At 38.9% G+C, this 20,010-nt stretch overlaps 1 protein-coding gene across 2 annotated transcripts in view; it reads left to right on the top strand.

Moving 5' to 3' along the window:
- The window catches only part of LOC141777573 (guanine nucleotide-binding protein G(olf) subunit alpha), a 67,761-nt gene that overhangs the window by 13,483 nt on the left and 34,268 nt on the right, over positions 1 to 20,010 (top strand). Inside the window, exons 1-5 of one of the 2 annotated variants that reach the window (XM_074651965.1) lie at positions 5,793 to 6,676; positions 6,956 to 7,028; positions 7,810 to 7,864; positions 8,048 to 8,167; positions 16,980 to 17,077. In XM_074651965.1, the coding sequence (XP_074508066.1) occupies positions 6,538 to 6,676; positions 6,956 to 7,028; positions 7,810 to 7,864; positions 8,048 to 8,167; positions 16,980 to 17,077 (485 nt within the window). In that variant the 5' untranslated portion in view covers positions 5,793 to 6,537. Of the gene's footprint in view, positions 1 to 5,792; positions 6,677 to 6,955; positions 7,029 to 7,809; positions 7,865 to 8,047; positions 8,168 to 16,979; positions 17,078 to 20,010 lie in introns of those variants that run through there. The other variant, XM_074651964.1, reaches the window with a different exon arrangement.

The raw sequence follows: 20,010 nt of genomic DNA, 5'->3' as shown, positions 1-20,010 counted from the left end.
GGTTGTAGTGTCAAAAAATCCTGCTCAAATGTCCACGTCTTCAACTCAGATTTAAGGAGGACACAGAGTAACTTTTCCCATTTCCGGCAGATGAATTTAAAATGATATGAACCCTAACCTTTACAGTTTAGTTAGGAGGAAGCCACAGACAAATATCACACAGTACTTCCTAAAAAAGGCCGATCATTTCATGCTGTAAAAACCTGCTTGTGTATCATTGCTAGGGAGCTGTATGCGGTGCTGCCTCTAACCACTAGAGAGTGATGTGGGCCAGTCACTAGTTTTGACCTTGCTTTCTGAGGTGGGGAGATTTTATTTTCCTTTTTGATGAGGGTGTAGGGGGCTGGCGGTTGTAATATTTCACACCAATATAGGTGAAGGGAGAATTCCAGTTTCGATTTGCATGCCGCACAACTTTGTTGCACTTATTTCACTACATGAGACTATCATTTGCATTGTGTTTGCATAATGGAGACAATAACAGAACACTCCTTGTTGCATGGTACACAAATAATCATTCATGGCTGCCTCATGCTTTAGAGTGAGGGTTTTTTAATACAAGCATACAGTACATTTGTCATTTTTTTTCCTGACCTGAATACAACAGTGTAGTATTGTATGTTAGCCTAGCATTAGCTCAACCTTAAGGCCGGCCTACCAACTTTTTTTGCTCTTGAATGAGAAAGATTTCATTTTCTGTTTCACACATACTGACAGAGACATCAAAAATATGTCTGCTAGCTACAGGTAACACAGCGTACGTGTAAAGTGCAGTGTTGGTTACTGTAAAGTCAAACCTGTACAAACCCACACCCCATGTTGGCCTAGTTTACAGGAAGCCACAGCAAGCTAAACATAAATGTCAGACAATGCTCACAACATTGACACTGCCAGAGTGGTTCATAAGCAGATGAAAGATTGAATCCATTTTTGGGGAAGCCTTTGCATGATGTATAATCTACTGCAATGGTTTCCAAACCATTTATGTATACTTGCCACCTCTTGTCACTATTAATGTCCATAAGTTATAACCAGCAGTCCAATTAATATGTGATTCTTCCTTCTCAGATTGTTTATTTTGCATCATTTTTAGAGGCTTGAAGAGGTAGAAAAAGCAAAGATTAGAGGAAAGTCTAATAATAAAGTAATAATATGTTTTTTCTTCTTCCTGATTTTGTTAATTTTTTACAAGTTTATTTGACAGGGACCACGTATAATGAACATACAGGTGAACAATAATATATCTATTTTATGCCATTTTATACTTCTACTCCACTATTAAGTTGTCTATTATGTTGTACTTGTTATTCCACTACAATAATTTGACAACTTTAGTTGTTAGTTACTTTGCAGATTCAGACTGTTAACACAAAATATAAATCAACTGATACATTTTGATGTATTATTATGGATTAAGGCATCTGGCAGTACACAAAGTAGTTGATATTAGCGCCACCTTTACCAGCTGCAACACTGATATCATATATATTATTATGAAATTACCCTTTTCTGCATAATGGGTGCTTTTACTTTTAGTACTTTAAGTATATTTTGATGCCATGTACTTTTACTCAAGTCAGGTTTTGAATGCAGGACTTTTATTTGTATTTTATTTGTCCACGACATACTAGTTGTCCTCATTCTCTCAATGATGACCCCCTGACCTGTAATCAGTGGTGGAAGAAGTACTCAGATCATTTACTTGAGTGAAAATAGTAATACCACAGTGTAGAAATACTCCGTTACAAGTAAAAGTTCTGCATTCAAAATCTTACTTAAGTAAAAGTACACAAGTATTAGCGTCAAAATATACTTAAAGTAGCAAAAGTAAAAGTACTCATTATGCAGAATAATGTATATTATATTGGATTCTAATCATTGATAGATTAATGTACGAATCACAATATTACAGCTGGTAAAGGTGGAGCTAATTCTGACTACTTTATATACTACTGGGTAGTTTCATCTATAATAAAACATCAGCATTTATATTTTGATTATATTTTGTATTAATAATCTGAATCTAAAATGTAACTAGTTACTTTAAAATAAATGTAGTGGAGCAAACAGTATAATATTTCCCTCTGCAATGTAATGGAGTAGAAGTATAAAGTTGCATCAAATGGAATTGGTTAAGTAAAGTACAAGTACCTCAGAATTTTACTTTGTAAGTTACTTTCCACCACTGTATAATACTTATATACTTTACTTTTAGTAAAGGATCATAGTAGGTTACTTCCTCCAACACGTAATTCCAGTCCTCCTTATTTCCAGAACTACAGTGATGGCCTCCAGGCCTGTAATAATACTATAAAATACAAATACCTGCAAATTGTACTTAAGTAGCCTACAGTACTTGAGTAAATGCACTTAGTTACTTTCCACCGCCCTATGTATAATAATACAGTATAAATCTCTGAAAGGGGCCATTTTGCACAATGAGTACTTTTACTTTTGTTACTTTAAGTACATTTTGCTGATAATACTTCTGTACTTTTGCTTGAGAAAAATCACAGAGTAGTTTTACACTTAAATAAAAGATCAGAGTACTTCCACCACTGAGTATTACTACTTTTACTTTTAGAGAAGGATCTGAGTTCTCTCAAGGAATGATAGCCTCCAGGCCTGGAATGTATAAAGTAGTATGCTACTTCCTCCACCACGTAATTCTAGTCCTCCTTATTTACAGAACTACAGTGATGGCCTCCAGGCCTGTAATAATACTATAAAATACAAGTACCTCAAAATTGTACTTAAGTACAGTACTGGAGTTAATAGCACATATTTAATTTCTACCACCGTGTGTGTGGTGTTTAATAATACAGTATACACCTCTGAAAGGGATCATTTTGCAAGAGTTTTATTTTTTATACTTTTAAGTTAATTTTGTAGCTTATACTTCTTTTACTTTTAGTAAAGGATCAGAGTACTTCCTCCACCACAAACTTGTAGTCCTCCTTCTCTCAAGGACTACAATGATGGCCTCCAGGTCTGTAATGTTTAAAATACAAGTACCTTAAAAATTGTATTCAAGTACAGTACTTGAGTAAATATATACATAGTTACTTCCCATCACTGTATAATATGTATCGTAATACAGTATAAACCTCTGAAAGGGGCCATTTTGCACAATGAGTACCTTTACTATTGATACTTTAAATTCATTTTTCTGCTTATACTTCTGCACTTTTAATTTTAGTAAATGATCTAAATACTTCCTCCACCATGTACTTGTAGTCCTCATTCTCTCAAGGACTACAATGATGGACCCCAGTCCTGTAAAGTATAAAATAGGCTAAAAATACCTCCAAATTACAGCACTTGAGTAAATGCAATTAATTACTTCCCACCACTGTATAAAATGTATACTAATACAGTATAAACCTCTGAAAGGGGCCATTTTGCACAATGAGTACTTTTACTATTGATACTTTCAATTCATTTTTTCTGCTTATACTTCTGCACTTTTACTTTTAGTAAATTATCTTAATACTTCCTCCACCATGTACTAGTGGTCTCTACTAGTACTACACTGATGGCCCCCAGGCCTGTAATGTATAAAATAGGCTAAAAATACCTCCAAATTACAGAACTTCAGTAAATGCAATTAATTACTTTCCACCACTGTATAAAATGTATACTAATACAGTATTTTTTATTTATTTGCACATATATGAAAATGCACAAACAAAAGTATAAACCTCTGAAAGGGGCCATTTTGCACAATGAGTACTTTTTACTAACGATACTTTAAATTAATTTTTTCTGCTTATACTTCTGCACTTTTTACTTTAGTAAATTATCCTAATACTTTCTCAGCCATGTACCTGTAGTCCTCCTTCTCTCGAGGACTACAATGATGGTCTCTAATGTATGAAGTACAAGTACCTCAAAATTGTACTTAAGTACAGCACTTGAGTAAATGCAGTTACTTCCCACCTCTGTATAAAATGTATACTAATACAGTATAAACCTCTGAAAGGGGCCATTTTGCACAATGAGTACTTTTACTATTGATACTTTAAATTCATTTTTCTGCTTATACTTCCACACTTTTTACTCTTAGTAAATTATCTCAATACTTCCTCCACCATGTACTAGTGGTCTCTACAAGTACTACACTGATGGCCCCCAGGCCTGTAATGTATAAAATAGGCTAAAAATACCTCCAAATTACAGCACTTGAGTAAATGCAATTAATTACTTTCCACCACTGTATAAAATATATACTAATACAGTATTTGTATTTATTTGCACATATATGAAACTGCACAAACAAAAGTATAAACCTCTGAAAGGGGCCATTTTGCACAATGAGTACTTTTACTAATGATACTTTAAATACATTTTTCGGCTTATACTTCCACACTTTTTACTCTTAGTAAATGATCTTAATACTTCCTCCACCATGTACTAGTGGTCTCTCAAGGACTACAGTGATGGCCCCCAGGCCTGTAATGTATAAAATACAAGTACCTCAAAATTGTACTTAAGTACAGTACTGGAGTTAATGCACTTATTTAATTTCTACCACTGTGTGTGTGTGTGTGTGTGTGGTGTTTAATAATACAGTATACACCTCTGAAAGGGATCATTTTGCAAGAGTAGTTTTATTTTTTATACTTTAAGTTAATTTTGTAGCTTACACTTCTTTTACTTTTAGTAAAATGATCTGAATACTTCCTCAACCATGTACTTGTAGTCCTCATTCTCTCGAGGCCTACAATGATGGACCCTAGGCTTGTAAAGTATAAAATAGGCTAAAAAATACCTCCAAATTACAGCACTTGAGTAAATGCAATTAATTACTATCCACCACTGTATAACATGTATACTAATACAATATAAACCTCTGAACGGGGCCATTTTGCACATTTTTTACTATTGATACTTTAAATTCATTTAAATTCTGCTTATACTTCTGCACTTTTTACTTTTAATGAATGATCTTAATACTTCCTCCACCATGTACTAGTGGTCCTCATTCTCTACAAGGACTACAATGATGACCTCTAATGTATAAAGTACAAGTACCTCAAAATTGTACTTAAGTACAGTACTTGAGTAAATGCAGTTACTTTCTACCACTGTATAATATGTATACTAATACAGTATAAACCTCTGAAAGGGGCCATTTTGCACAATGAGTACTTTTACTATTGATACTTTAAATTAATTTTCCTGCTTATACTTCTGCACTTTTAACTTTAGTAAATTATCTTAATACTTCCTCCACCATGTACTAGTGGTCTCTCAAGGACTACAATAATGGCCTCCAGGCCTATAATGTATAAACTACAAGTACCTAAAAAATTTATTCAAGTACAGTACTTGATTAAATATACATAGTTACTTTCCACCACTGTATAAAATATATACTAATACAGTATAAACATCTGAAAGGGGCCATTTTGCACAATGAGTACTTTTACTATTGATACTTTAAAGTCATTTTGAATGCTTATACTTCTGCACTTTTACTTTTAGTAAATGATCTTAATACTTCCTCCACCACTGAGTATTACTACTTTTACTTTTAGTAAATGATCTTAATGGTCTTAGTGGTCCTCATTCTCTACAAGGACTACAATGATGGCCCCCAGGGCTGTATTGTATTTAAACTACAGAGATAGGTAAAGCCCAGCAGTGCATACACACACACACAGACAGACTGTAAATGGGTTGCCAGGTTGGGTCAGGGCCACCTCACTGCCTGGAAGCCAACAAGAAGAAGAAGAAGAGACCCAGCCCCTCTGTTCTCTGTAAACCAGCTCTCACACACACAGACAGACAGAGAGAGAGAGTCGTCCGGGGTTTCCACCCTCTCTCTACCGATTAATAGTTTGATATCAGCACAGCGACGGGACTAAACCAGGAATGGCTCCTCTCCCTTCTTCCACACGCCAGTTATAACCTGCTCTCGTATCAGTGCGGTGCTTTGGGTTGTTAATGTTGTAACCGGCTGTATTATCAGGTTGTTAATGTTACAGTTTAACGCGGGTTTGTTGTCCACCTCCTCACGGTCCACGGTTACTTCCTGGTGCCACAGAGAGAGGCAGTGCTGAGTTAAAGAGACAGAGATAGAAAAAACACACACATACTGAGAGAGAAGAGAAGAGAAGAGAGGGGTTGGAGCCGCGATAGGAACAGTTGACTGGATTCCCAGACATTGTAAACCCTCTCTCTCTCCTCTTATTTATATGTATTTTTGATATTTCTCCGTCGTTATTCTTCCGTTGGTTTGTACACTAACGGACGGTTGGATGACGGTTGGCTGACGGTTGGCTGCGGCTAAAGCGGGACTAGTAACGGGGGAACAGATATATATATATATATATATTTATATATATATATTTATATAAATATATATATATATATTATTCCTCCCTCCGACGGAGAGAAGCCTCGCACCGATTTTTCTTCCTTTTTTTATTTTACAGTAGATTCCTGTGTGTGTTTTTAAACCCCACACAAATCATCCCGGGGTTGTTATTTTTCTATATTTTGTACCACAAGGAAGGGTTAGGGCGACGGAAGATGGGTTGTTTGGGCAACAGCAAGACTGAAGATCAACGCATCGACGAAAAGGCACAACGAGAGGCGAATAAAAAGATAGAGAAACAGCTGCAGAAGGAAAGACAAGCGTATAAAGCCACACACAGGCTCTTATTACTGGGTAAGGCTGGTTGTTTCTGTCTCTAAATGTGAGCTAATCCCTGTCGTTTAGCGAACACGTAGCCCCTCCGTTTGACAGCAGCAGCGCTTTGCAATAATATGTCATGGGGGTGGATATATATATATATATATTGATGGAAAGCGAAGCTCCACAGAGCCTACAATTAACTGTGCTTCATGTCCAAAAACACGTATGGTTGTCACGCTAACCTGGATGCCCATGTTCGTGCTCGTTTCGGTGGTATTTTGATGTGTTTTTGTGGGTCTATTTTCTCCGAAGGTGCGGGAGAGTCCGGAAAAAGCACCATTGTGAAGCAGATGAGGATCCTACACGTCAACGGCTTCAACGCGGAGTGAGTTGCTATATAACCTCCTAAATAAGCCACATTAACGCCCTTAAAAACATCATATTAATGCTTTATTCGTATGGCCTCTCTTGCTAATGAATAACACTGTGGAGGCCAGAATAGCCTGTGAATGGATTTTCCCCAGGCACTGCAGCGCCTGTTGGGCCCAGTATCCCATGCAAAGCAGCTAATATCTTTACCCCCACCTCCTTCTCTCTCTCTCTCTCTCTCGCTCTCTCTCTGCCTTTTCCTCCTTTTCTTCGTGTACATGTACAGTTATCATACATATGTGATGATCTCGGTGTCACACAGATGCCAAATAATTCCCCGTTTCCTGTTTCATGTGAGAGAGGGTGAAAGGTTGTGATCGACACCAGGCCTATTGATGATTTGTTTTGCTGCAAGGCCTTGCATGGCATTGATCTTACCAGTGGTCTATTTTAAACAGGCCTAGTACATGTCAAGAGTCCTGTAACTGTATGAAAATACACTAGATGTGTGTATGTGGAGGCTGTTTTTTTTTAGACAATAGAAGGCATAATCTTGCATTTTTAAAGATTTAACAAAATGACTACAACATCCCTTTACTTTTACCCCCCATCCTGCATTTCACTGTTACCTCTCCCAGCCTCGACACCTGTGCCATAAGTATAATTGTATTAAGAATGCAGTCTAACCTGGCTGTAACCTCTATCTTACTCATAACCACCTTGATGATAAATCTTTTGTGGTCTGCTGTGGTTGATGTTTTCGTAACCGCTTGCCCCACACGTCTATTCCCATGCAGAGAAAAGAAACAGAAAATCCAAGATATTCGGAAAAACGTGAAGGATGCCATAGTGGTGAGTTTTCATCTGTATCGCTTTCTAAAATGTGCTCAATGGCTCTGTTGCAATGCAATCCCACTTTACTGATTATTATTATTATTATACAGGCTTACGATTTAGATTTTTTTTTCCTGTATTCATCCTGTTTAATGCTTGCTTGTTTTTTGTTTTTTTTCTCCCACAACTTCTGTTTCGTAGACTATAGTGTCTGCGATGAGCACTTTAATACCCCCAGTCCCGCTAGCCAACCCAGAGGACCAATTCAGAATCGAATACATCAAAAGCATAGCACCCCTCTCCGACTTTGACTACTCACAGGTAAGACGTTCACAAAGTTTGTGTGCAGATGTGAATATGTGTGAGAGAGACTTGTACAGTACATATGTGCTTTTTTTGTCTTTCTTAATGTGTGTTTGTGTGGGTGTTGGATGCTATGTGATGAGAGCATTTGCTGTTTTTTTATTGCCAACAATGTAGATCTTGCTGATATAGCTCAGTGTTGTCAAATGTCATTTTGCTATAGCAGATCTAATTCTCTTCTTTGATTTACTCCTTTTTATGATGTGGTGGGATCTTATTTTAACAAAACAAAGCTAAGGGCATTGTTTTTCCCTTAGGAGATATGAAGTTATGAATGGAAATGTCAGCTAACTTGTATAAAATGGTCGGTTCAGGTGCTTGTCAAAGGTTTGATTCCCAGATGTACTGGATGTGGATTTGGATGCAAGTTGGAGCACATGGGATTCTTTTCAGTGTGTGATCAGCCATTTGATAGCGCTTGGTCATGTGTTGGAAATGTGGATAATGTTTTACATAATTTTGAAAGTGTTCCTTGTTTGACACCGGCTGTGCAGAACAGCAAAACAGTGAACTCTTAGAGGTCTGAATTTTCTTTTTTTTGTTGTTGATACACTTTTATAGGAACCAAATGAAGGTATTAACATGTTATTATTTATGAATCAAGTACAGAGTTAGTCTCCTTTTGGTGTATTGACCCACATTTTTCTTTTGGTTTTATTGGAGTTGACGGTCATCGCTATTCATGTTGAGGGAGCTGAAACTACAAGTTAATTAATGGATTAGTATATCAACAGAACAATAATTGGCAACTATTTTGATAGCTGATTAATCGTTTAAGTCATTTTTCAAGCAAAAATGACAAAGATTCCCAAGTTCCAGCTTCTCTGGTGGGCGATTTGCTGCATATATTTGTCTTTTATCATTTTAAAAGGAATATCGTTGAGTTTTGGACTGTTGGTCGGACAAAGCATGACATTTGAAGCCTTAACATTTTTTATTTTGACATTAATCAATAATGAAAATAGGGCTGCCCCATCTTAATCGATTAGTCAACTTATTGGTAGTTTTTGTCTTAGTCAACTAAAATTTCTTTATTCGATTAGTCATTTTTTTAATGCTTTTTTTCATGCTGAATGACTTATTTCCAAGAAACCCATGAGCACATCTCTGGTTATCACAAGATTTAAAGTGGTGCTTTTGTGTGAGAAACTCAGTTTTATAGATCTGTCGATTAAATCAACTAATCGATTAGTCGTCAACATCGTATGTGTGTTAGTTGACTAAGAATGTCTCCGGTCGAGGACAGCCCTAAATTAATATAATAGTTAGTTGCAGCCCAGCGTCTTTTATCTTTGGGAAATATTTGATCAAGTCCGCAGCTGCTCACCTTATAAAAAGATTTTGAGGAATGAATTTCACATGTGTGTTTTATCTCTTAGCCACAATATGGCATATGACTTTTGCAACAAGGCCTCAAAATCTAGCTAATATTCAGGCCTTGTGGAGAGGATACTACTACTCACTGTCTTATCCATTACTTCACTGCTTTGTTTTCTTTACATCTTTGCACAATGTTTCCCAGCTTCCCTCAGCAACTTTATTTAATGCTACATCACAGGAATATCCAGTAGAAGGATCTTGGATGTTAATTTCCCGACAGGGCCCACAGTGATTGTTAACAGGGCAGCAGTAGCCTGTGCTGCTGTGATGTTGTGTTGTGTGTGAGGGCCAGGGCCATGGGGAGAGCCGGCGTTGAGTTCCCAGGCCCGGCCAGGCCAAAGGGAACAACATGGCTCTGTTTGGACTGTCTGTGCTTGTCATCGGTCTCAGGCTTCACTTGTGCCGTCAGTGTCACCACTACATTGTCACTTAGTGCCACCAGGCATGATATCCAATACAGCAGCGCAGGATCACGGCCAATCAGTAACTTGTGGCTTTCACCTGTTGGCGCCGTTGTGAAAAGTGGAAGTATGTTTGACCTGGAAACTTTTGGAGGGATGATGTCATGGTGAACCATGTCCATTCATCTTTAAGGGAAACTTTCTCTTAACAAAGCGCACGTCAATCAGTTTTAGTTGTTGTTTTGTGATAAGTTATTGACGTGGATGGAAAAACAAATTAGCTAATAATGTTTGACGTCCTACATTTCCCTGAATGACATGCTGTATATGTAAAGGTGGAGAGAGTGATGGTTGTAGCTTTGGTTGTACCATTTAGAAAGTTTTTATCAGGGCTGCAACGAAGGATTATTTTCATTATCAACTAATTTGCCAATTGTTTTCTCAATTTAACCGATTAGTTGTATATAAAATGTCAATCAGTGTTTCCCAAAGCCCAAGATGACGTCTTCAAATGTCTTGTTTTGTCCACAACTCAAAGATATTCAGTTTACTGTCAAAGAGGAGTAAAGAAACCAGAAAATATTCACATTTAAGAAGCTGGAATCGGGAATTTTGACTTTTTTGTCTTCAAATAGTTTGCAATTAATTTAATAGTTGACAACTAATCGAGTAATCGTTGCAGCTCTAGTTGTTTCTGACCAACAGCCCAGAATTTTCTCAATCAGTTATTCAACCAAACGTTTTGGTGTTAATTTTCACAGTACAATCATCACGCTCAAAGTGACCTAGTCATATGACGTACCTTACTGAGACAATATGAAAGTCTTCACACATCACTAAAATGCTTTACTGCATAGTGGTGACCATGGAGATGAGTCATTAAACTAGCTTTTATTGGCTGCGACTCCTCAAAAATAAACTCCCAACTCGTTCTAATCTGTTTCTGCTCAGAACATTTTCTGAAACCGATTTAATCAAAGCATCTCTGTACTTTGGTAAATGAAAGGAAAAGTTCTTCAGGCATTCTGAGGTAGATCAAGCCTTCATTTACTCGGGCACATTATAGGTTAAAATCTCCTATCTATCTCTGCTGTGTTCTCTACCTTCTTTCATGAAGGTCTGGACTCACCCTTATGTTGTGTTTACAGTTGTTGGTTTTTGCAGTAGCGATTGAAATAATAGTGTTGTTTATCAAATTATATAACTTTATTGGGCATTGTAATTTGACGTGATAGTGCAGTTAGGTTTTTCCCGTCAATTTAATTTAATCTGAGAACAATGTTGTAGTGTGGAGTGTCTGGTTGGTCAAATAGGAAGGCGAAGAGCGACATAACTAAGGCTGCATTGCATCATGGTCTTTAGAAGGTACTGTTGGTGGAGATGTTGGTGTCTCTTCTACATGATAATGGGATGGATTTCTTCCTGTATGTTTGTTGTATGGTGGCGTAAAATCGTAAAAATCACATGATCTATGGTACAGATAGAACATGAATATTAAGAATACATGCCTCCAACACAACAAAATAGGCCTGAAAGTGTTAGCTACACTCGGGAACTTGTAAGACAACCTTTTCCCCTTGTCGTATATGTAAATCGACATGCTTAGTTTTGCTGGCCTTCATCATCAAAGCATCCTTTTTTTGTAAAAGCTTTCCCTGCAGTAGCTTGGGATAACAGTAGGCCCATGGAAAAGAAAGCACCGACACAAACGGTCGTCTATGCAAATGGAAACAAATGCCACTGTGGTGGCTATGCTAGCCACCCGACAGCGTCCGACGACTGAAGTGGAGCAAATTCAAATGAGCCCACTGTTTTTGCACCATGTAGCTTTCTCTCCATCAGACATGCAATCCTGTCCTTCTGATGCTAAAGGAAGCAGGTCACTGTAACTATTGAGTACCATTTGAGACCTGTCAATGTTATTTCTATACACTCTCAACAAAAGGACAAGGATTAGCCCCACAAAAGTTTGTTCTTGGGATTTTTTTCTTTAAGGTATGAATTACCATGTGTTGTGCAAAGTGAGCTTCATATTAAGTTCAGCCTCACCCATCGTTGAACTGATCTATTTTTGTGTTGGGGATGCAGAATTACTGTACCGACGAATGCTTTAAATCTTCTTCTACATCAGCAACTGTCAGTGTAACTTCAGTTAATGTTGTCTGATGTCAGTTTACAGGCCAACCCATAATTACGACTCTCTATTAAGGAACGTGACCTGCTTTGTGCCGCTTTTGTTCTTCACTACAGCCGTGAAGGGTAGCACCTCTATAGCATTCCCTTGTTGTTAGCTTCGTGGTGATCTGCTTATGATGAACAGCTTCAGTCCTGGAAGTTTTTTTTTTTTTCCTTAAATTGATTACCTGAAGATCCATGATGTGGGGCAAAGGGTAGCACGAAGGGCTGCTCCGTTTTTTGGAACCGTGTTATGAAAGATGAACAGTCTCGAACAGTCGCTCCCTCTCTCCTTTGCTCTCTTTTTTTAGCTAAAGTAGTCTGTACTCCAGTGTGTAACCCATGAAAGTTAGGTCTCTGTGCTGTGTGACTGTTCTTTAACACAGCTATTCTATTCAAATCCAGTAAATGATGGTTTGCCGGAGCTAGCTGGTTGTCTAGCTGGCTATGTATGGAGGGATTTGAGATTAGTGGCTGTACGTTTTGCTCTAAGGCCAAAGGTCTCTTTACCCAAAGGAATTCTAATGTCCCCTCGCGACGGAAGATGCAAGCCATTTGCTCCACAACTTTGTTTTGCTAAGTCGAATCAGATTTAGGCCATTTTGTTCCCTGTGTCAGCCTGACCTATATGATTCAAGTGAAATATTACATCACGCACACAACTTGATTAACACTGAAACTGAGGCTGAACTGAGAGTCGGTCCTAACAGAGCCACCAGAGGATCAGCATCTCATGTCTGATGATGGAGGGGGGAGTGGACTGGGAAGAGTTAAAAAAGCTTGTGTTAAAGCAAATTCCCTCCTGGTGTCTTTCTGTGTTATCAGTTCCTCTGTAGGGCAGTGCAGCACACACTGCATTTATTCAAAGGCCCAGTGTCACACGCCTCTGTGGAAAAGAGCCCTGAGGACCATACTCTGCTTTTTTTTTTTCTCCACTCTCTGCCCCTTCCACCCTCTACCCCTCGTCCTTCCTCCATCCAGCTTGCTAGCTTTGTCGGGCCCTTCTTCTGGGTTTCAAGCCCCTCGATGTCTGCTGGTTTAAAAAAAATAAAATAAAAATTGTGGAGACTTGCAGAACTAATAACAGAAGAATGTAATCAGCGCTGTTGAATCTTATTGATAGTAGTTGAGGTGGGTGTTAAAGTTTGACTGCAACAGAAGTGGAAGCAAATACAGGCAAGAAAGCAAACATGGCCTCATTTTCTTTGTTAATCAAGAGTTTGGTGTAGCAGGTAAATGCAAACCTGAACCATGGTTGTAAAATTAAAAATAATGCTATAATGTACGTAAACACCCTTAACATGATGGCATCCCTGTTTAGGTTATGCTTGTAGCTAAAGTGTGAGCCTATATTCATCTGTAACAAAAAAAAAGTAAACAAATGTTAACATCTCTATTTCTCTGTGAGACTTCAGTGGATTTCTTCCATGTTGAACTTAATCACCGGATCTGCCGAGAGGAGATCTCCCGGAGCATGTGATCATTTATCAGGCTCCTTCTCCCTCGCTCTGGTTCGGGGCTACTTTCACCCTCTCCCCAGTCAGAGCGCAGAGCCAGTGCTGAGTGCAGAGAGTCATGTGGTGGTTCCAGGCTAGAGGAGGAGCCCATCTGAGAGACATGTGCACAGGAGGCGACGGACGAGGGATATTAGCCCAATCATCTTAGTTTAGGGCATACAGAGAGTCCTGGGAAATGTCTCAAAGTCATTGATAAGACGAGCTCCCCCCATAGTGCTCCCCATGTATCGTCATTTACAGCATCATATGGATGGAGTTTGCGCAGCAGGAAGTGGAGAAGTTATATTTGTATATCTTAGGAGATGTAATGAACTCTTTCTGTAGTGTTATCTGAATTTGATCACAGTTATGGCCTCCGAGTGTACCACCCTTTGTTGCTTTAGGTTACAGTGCAGAGAAGAGAGCTTGTGAGAAAGTCATGAGCTTAAATTCAATTCTGTATCAAGGAAGTGAATGAGAACTCGAATCACCTCCCTCTGCTGCTGCAAATAGCTTTTTTTGGGAAGTTTTTTTGAAATATAAAATCAGTATTTCTGCTTTCACATTCGAATACTTGTTTACAGAGTGGCCTACAATTATGCTGTTATGGCATAATGAGAAGGATATTACTTTAAGTTTGATGTGACCCTCTTTTACTTGGATAGACAACATGTGAGAAGCTGTCAAAATGAAGAAATAGTGGGCAGCACTACGAAGAGCATTCATATGACCATTTGTAACTGAGTTACTGTAGTCTTTGCACGTTCTGGTTTGTATTTTGAGTAGATTTCAGTACAAATACTTCTACCTCTACGATTAATATGACAAATAATATGATAAATGTTAAAGGAACGCTTGATCATTATGGAAATAAAGCTTGATTGCTTTCTTTAAGAGAGGAGAAAATTTATATTTATATCAATGAATGTCTGTGCATTAAGTACATAGCTGTTGGAGCTTGTATCTTGTTTGTTTAATTCGTACACAACAGAACAAAAATGTAAAAAATAGTGGTTTTAGGGGGAGTTACATGCTGGAACTACTTCTTGACGAACAGTTTATATATCCACCAGCATGCTTGTGCTGTGTCTCTGGCTGTAGTGCAGATTGCTAGATTGGGTCTGTGAGTTCAGGTTTTAGTGTAGTTCCCCGTACAAGCTCAATGGTACAGTATCAAACCTGGCAACCTCATTTTGACTACAAGACTCTGGGAAGTTGTGCACAGCACTGTGCCCAGCTGTTGGTAGTCATATTTTTGGCTGGACCACAGAGGGCCAGCCCTACAAACGCAAATGTCTGTCACTGAGTGACTGACTGAGTGATGAAGTTACAGGATTGGTCGGCCGAGTGTTGGAGTTTCCTCATTGGCCGTTGCGCTTTCAAAATGAAAAGGCGGGGAACAGTCCTTTATGCAAATGAACCCATTCAGCGCGACACGTCCGGCTCTTTGACAAGTTGTCATACTAGGCGATCTAGTTCTAAAATAAAACGAGATTCAGCAGTGGCATAGCCTATTTCTGGCTTAAAATGTTTTCAGAAGTAGATTTTGGTAGATTGTTTACACAGAATAACAGAAAGTTTACAAGCAGGCTGCCATCCTGTTAAGAAAACAAATAAGCGTGTTTCCCAAGATGTTGAGCTATGCCTTTAAGTAAATACTAATACTTGTTGAGTAAGATATTCTACTACTGCCTTTGCTCTTTTACTAATGAACGGCAGTCGTTGACACCAAGCTGCTTTAACTAAACAGCTCTGTGACCACCAGTAGAAGACAGTGGTTGTCGTGGGCATATGTGGGTATGTGTGTATTGTGTGTAACTGTAAGGGGGGTACTTGGTGAAGTTGAGAAACTGTGTATTTGACCAATTAGTTCTCTTTGGATAAATATACACCGATCAGCCATAACATTATGACCACTGACAGGTGAAGTGAATAACATTGATTATCTCGTTACAATGGCATCTGGCAGTGGGTGGGATATATTAGTCAGCAAGTGAGCATTTTGAACTTTGAACTTTGTGTTGGAAGCAGAAAAAATGGGCAAGCGTAAGGATGTGAGCAACTTTGACAAGGGCCAAATTGTTATGGCTAGACGACTGGGTCAGAGCATCTCCAGAACTGCAGTTCTTGTTGGATGTTCCCGGTCTCTGGTGGTCAGGGCCTACCAAAAGTGGTCCAAGGCAAAGGTGTCAGAACACACAGTGCATCGCAGTTTGTTGCGTATGGGGCTGCGTAGCCGCAGACCGGTCAGGGTGACCCATGCTGTCCTAATGTTATGGCTGATCGGTGTATATATAAAATGGGCAATAGAATTTGTAGTAGAAGTTTGTTTATATCCAGTTGTCATGGAGTTTCAACAACTTTAAGTCACTTTTTAAAAGTACAGTTCAGATTTGCCAAATGTCTGCAGTTACTGAACACATGTCATACTTGCCTATTAATACTCACCTGTATTTTATACAGTATGTATGCAAAAAGTCTGTAAAGCGGGCATGTTGTTGTCCTTTGTGTGTAGGTCTAAATGAAGTAAACATCCTTTAATGACCATTTTATCACTCTGGAAAAGATCATGTTATACTTTTAAGGATCTTTATGTTGGTAAAGTAGCTTTAGGTGGGTTTACCCTGTGCAGTGTGCTTCAACAGTATCAATATAAATGGATTCAAGACCGCTGACATTCCCATCATGACATTATACTTTAAAGGCAGGGTTGGTAAAGATTTTAGAAACACTTTCTGTCATATTAGTTTAAATTCTCATTCAACCCGACAGCAATCAATAAATCAAATGCTCTGACAAAAAAAATAAAAAAAATTGGTATCTTAGGCTGTCGCAGGACAGTAATAAACCGGTCCAATCATTTCATTCAGCCCGAATGTAATGATTGGACGGTTTACCTGTCTCTCTGCCTGCCTACGTACCTACCTGAGCGCACTCTGTCGGAGTTTTCCACAAGCTGCCAGCGTGACAGATGTGAGTACTAACAATAGCCACGTTTGCCAATCACGTTCATCATGATATTTTTCTATAGTGGGGGGAGTGGCTTTGGAGGGAGGCCTGAAGGGGATGGACTGTCAATGTTGCTGGCTTGGCGACTTTCTTGCTACATTTAGCGACTTTTGGAGCTAGTGCTGCTAGCTACTTTTATTGGAAAAGAATTGGCAGCACTGGGCTGGGTTTTTTCAGTTGGATCATTTTTAAAAGTCTAGTGTACTCTTGCTAGTTTCTCAAGATCGCCCACCCTGCCTTAAAGTCTTTTTGTTGTCCAATATACGTTATTGTCTGTTTCTTAATGTTTTTTTTTTTTCTTTTCCTCAGGAGTTCTTTGATCATGCAAAGAAGCTGTGGGACGACGAGGGAGTGAAGGCGTGCTTTGAGAGGTCCAACGAGTACCAGCTCATCGACTGTGCACAATAGTGAGTTCAAACATTTAAAGATGTTTTATGAAGTTTTGGATACTTGCAGGCTCACAAAAGATTGTTTATGACTGCATACATTATGTAATCAGTTATTTGTGCAGCTACATTGTAATGAGAACAAGACGAGTGCAGTGTTTTTTTTACAGCCTGTAAACTATTGTCACATCCCTGCTCTGTACATCCTCTTTGTGTCATGTTTGAGGTGAGCGCTCTGCGGTGTGTGCTGGTGTCATGTCATATATGAATATGGCTGAGGTATGTTTACTCTGGGTGTGGCGAGGCAAGCAGCAGTTGTATTCTTCCTTTCGAAAATTATACGTATATCTCCTCGTGTCGGTGTGTTTGACATCTCACCATGGCGATATGCAAAGCCTGGTCTGACCTGTATTAAAATGCCCAATTCATTGGAATTGTGTTTGTATACTATGTGTGACTGTAAACACATGTAATAATGCTGTAGTTAAAGTTGCTCATGTTAGTGTTGGTGATGGTAACAACCTACTTGTGGAGTTGATAGACTACATTTCATGGTCTCTAAGGCTGGACAAAAGCTACTGTATGTGGGTCATGATTTGATTTTGGCTACAATCTGTATAGAGTTTTTCCTAATACCAATTGTACTCCAGATACTGTAGTTAGGAAATACTGATAACTGCAGCAGTGTGGCAAGGCGCAGAACTGATGCCTCTTTGCACGGTGCCCCAGATTGTTTGGAAGGCTCCTACTTTACCTTGGGCCACCATAGGGTGCTGGTTGTACACAGTGGAAGGCCCCTGTCTTGCCTGTAAAAGGAAGTTTGGGTATGCAAAGTGACTCACTGATTACAGTGCTCTCCTTCTGCTTCCTCTCTGACTCACCTCTGGATTCACATGTAAATATGAGGACATGGTACAGACTCAGGAGTGCAGCCCGCTGGAAGTTGTCCCCTCCCGTCCCAAAGGTTGGCTCCCTTTATCTCTCGGGGTTCGGTCAAAGGCACACTTTATCAGCGACTGGAGATATTGTCTTGTCAGCGATCTGCGAGCACCGCGTAACATGGATGTAGCGTCGAGATGTTTTAAAGATGGTATAGCACGTAGACAAACAGTCTCTGTGCTCCCTTCCTGAATATCTTCCGTTCCTTGAACATAAATTTGACTTCGGGTCAAGTCTTCCCCTGGTTGCCCTGCCTGAAAGCAGCTTCCATAGAAAGGAGAGAGATAGTCAGGTGATGGTTGGAGGAGTCACATGAATCTGTAAGGTGGAGCTGTTACAGTCCAAGGCCTGTGTTTGTCTTTGCTGCTCTGAGTCAGTGACTGTGTGCAGTACGACTGCACAATATGCAAAAAAAGTATCTTGTGTTTATTTTAGTCAGTATTCCAGTATATCATAATATTGTGGTGTCATCAACATTTCAAATCTTCTTTCTTAATGTCCTTGTTACAACACTGTGAATGCGTTCTGAATAGGGATGTCACGATACCAATACCAGTGAAATTCCACGATTCTCGACACCAATTTGATACCACCGTAAAAAACAAAAGTAAAACAATGAATCCCATACACTTCAACATAAACTACTTTATTATCGTTTGCATACTGGTTTTTGTTAGGAAGTTAATCAGGTCATAATTCCTTTTCTATTATCTTTTTTATATTGCTGTGAAAGCATCTCCTTGAAACAACTGAATTTATTCAAGTTTCTCGCCGAAAACTATATTTTACAAGATTACATTTGAATACATCATGATAGCGTTAGAATTGACCTTCGACCAATACAAATTTTTACTGAATTATAACCAACTATTATTATGAACGCATCATAATGTAAATCAATGGCACCTACCACAAAGAGTATAGAAGATAAATATAAATATTTATAATGTTTTAATGTTCAACACAGGCCATTTCGGTAGAATATGACAAGAGAATAGAAATAATTTTGTTTTACTTTTGTACGGCACTTTTTAGGCGGACGTCCGGTAGTCGCTTTCAGTCCAAAATGGCGGAAGCGTAGCTTTGCTGCTGGGCGCTGATGTTGCAATGGAACGAACAATTGACTTTCACTTCTTGGCAATATACGTTCTTTGCCTCCTCTCCCTGCGTCCCAAACAAATTGTCTATTGTCCCCGGGACGATGGGACGCCGTCTTGAACCCTGATGGTACTTGCTTGGCTGTAGAAAAACAAGTTTTTAAGAATTTTGGCATCAACTTGGTACTGAAGTATCGGTTCTCGTGACATCCCTACTTCTGACTGTTGAAATGAGAAAGCACATTCAATGTTGTGATAACTGAAAACCACTGAGGCTTGCAACTAGCTGAAGCACTGAAAATACAGCTGTCCTGTGACATGAGTAAATATTAACAGAGAGAAATGAAGACAGTGAAAAGCATACAGTATTTAAATAGTGGTACTTCTCTGGTGTTGCAGTGCATTTATTGGTTTTGAACTTGGTCGCTGTGCTTTCTGTCCTTATGTTGTAAGTAGCCAGTATTTTTTTTTTTACATGGAAGTTATGATACATCTACTCTGAGGCTTAATTGTTTATTTTAAGTCCCAATTGTGCTCCCTGCTTCCAACCCTCCTCCTCTTCAGTATCATTCATTTTTTGATTGCTTCTCTCTCCTGCCCTTCTTGCTGTCTTCCTGTCGCCGCCTCTCTGTTACGCTGCTGCTTCTGATTGGTTAACAGCTGGTGAGCTGTTGTATGTTTGGCCAATAAATCATCATCAAGCTAACAAATTTATTTTACTGGTGTGTAAAGGAAATAGATACAATCATAATAAGTTACAGCTATATGGGGTTTAGTGTACAAACTGAGATTTCAGTTTTGATGTAGTTAATAATTATGCAGCCCTAGTGTGCTGGCTCTTACTTTTATTTGTCAGTAGTTTTGTGTTTCTCCTGCTTGAATGGCAGCTCAGTTGTGTGATAGCTGTTGTGTTTTGTT

Source organism: Sebastes fasciatus, chromosome 11 (genome assembly GCF_043250625.1).
Source record: "Sebastes fasciatus isolate fSebFas1 chromosome 11, fSebFas1.pri, whole genome shotgun sequence".
NCBI classification, from domain to species: Eukaryota; Metazoa; Chordata; class Actinopteri; order Perciformes; family Sebastidae; genus Sebastes; species Sebastes fasciatus.
The sequence above is the reverse complement of the archived record's forward strand: the minus strand, read 5'-3'. Positions and strand labels throughout refer to the sequence as shown.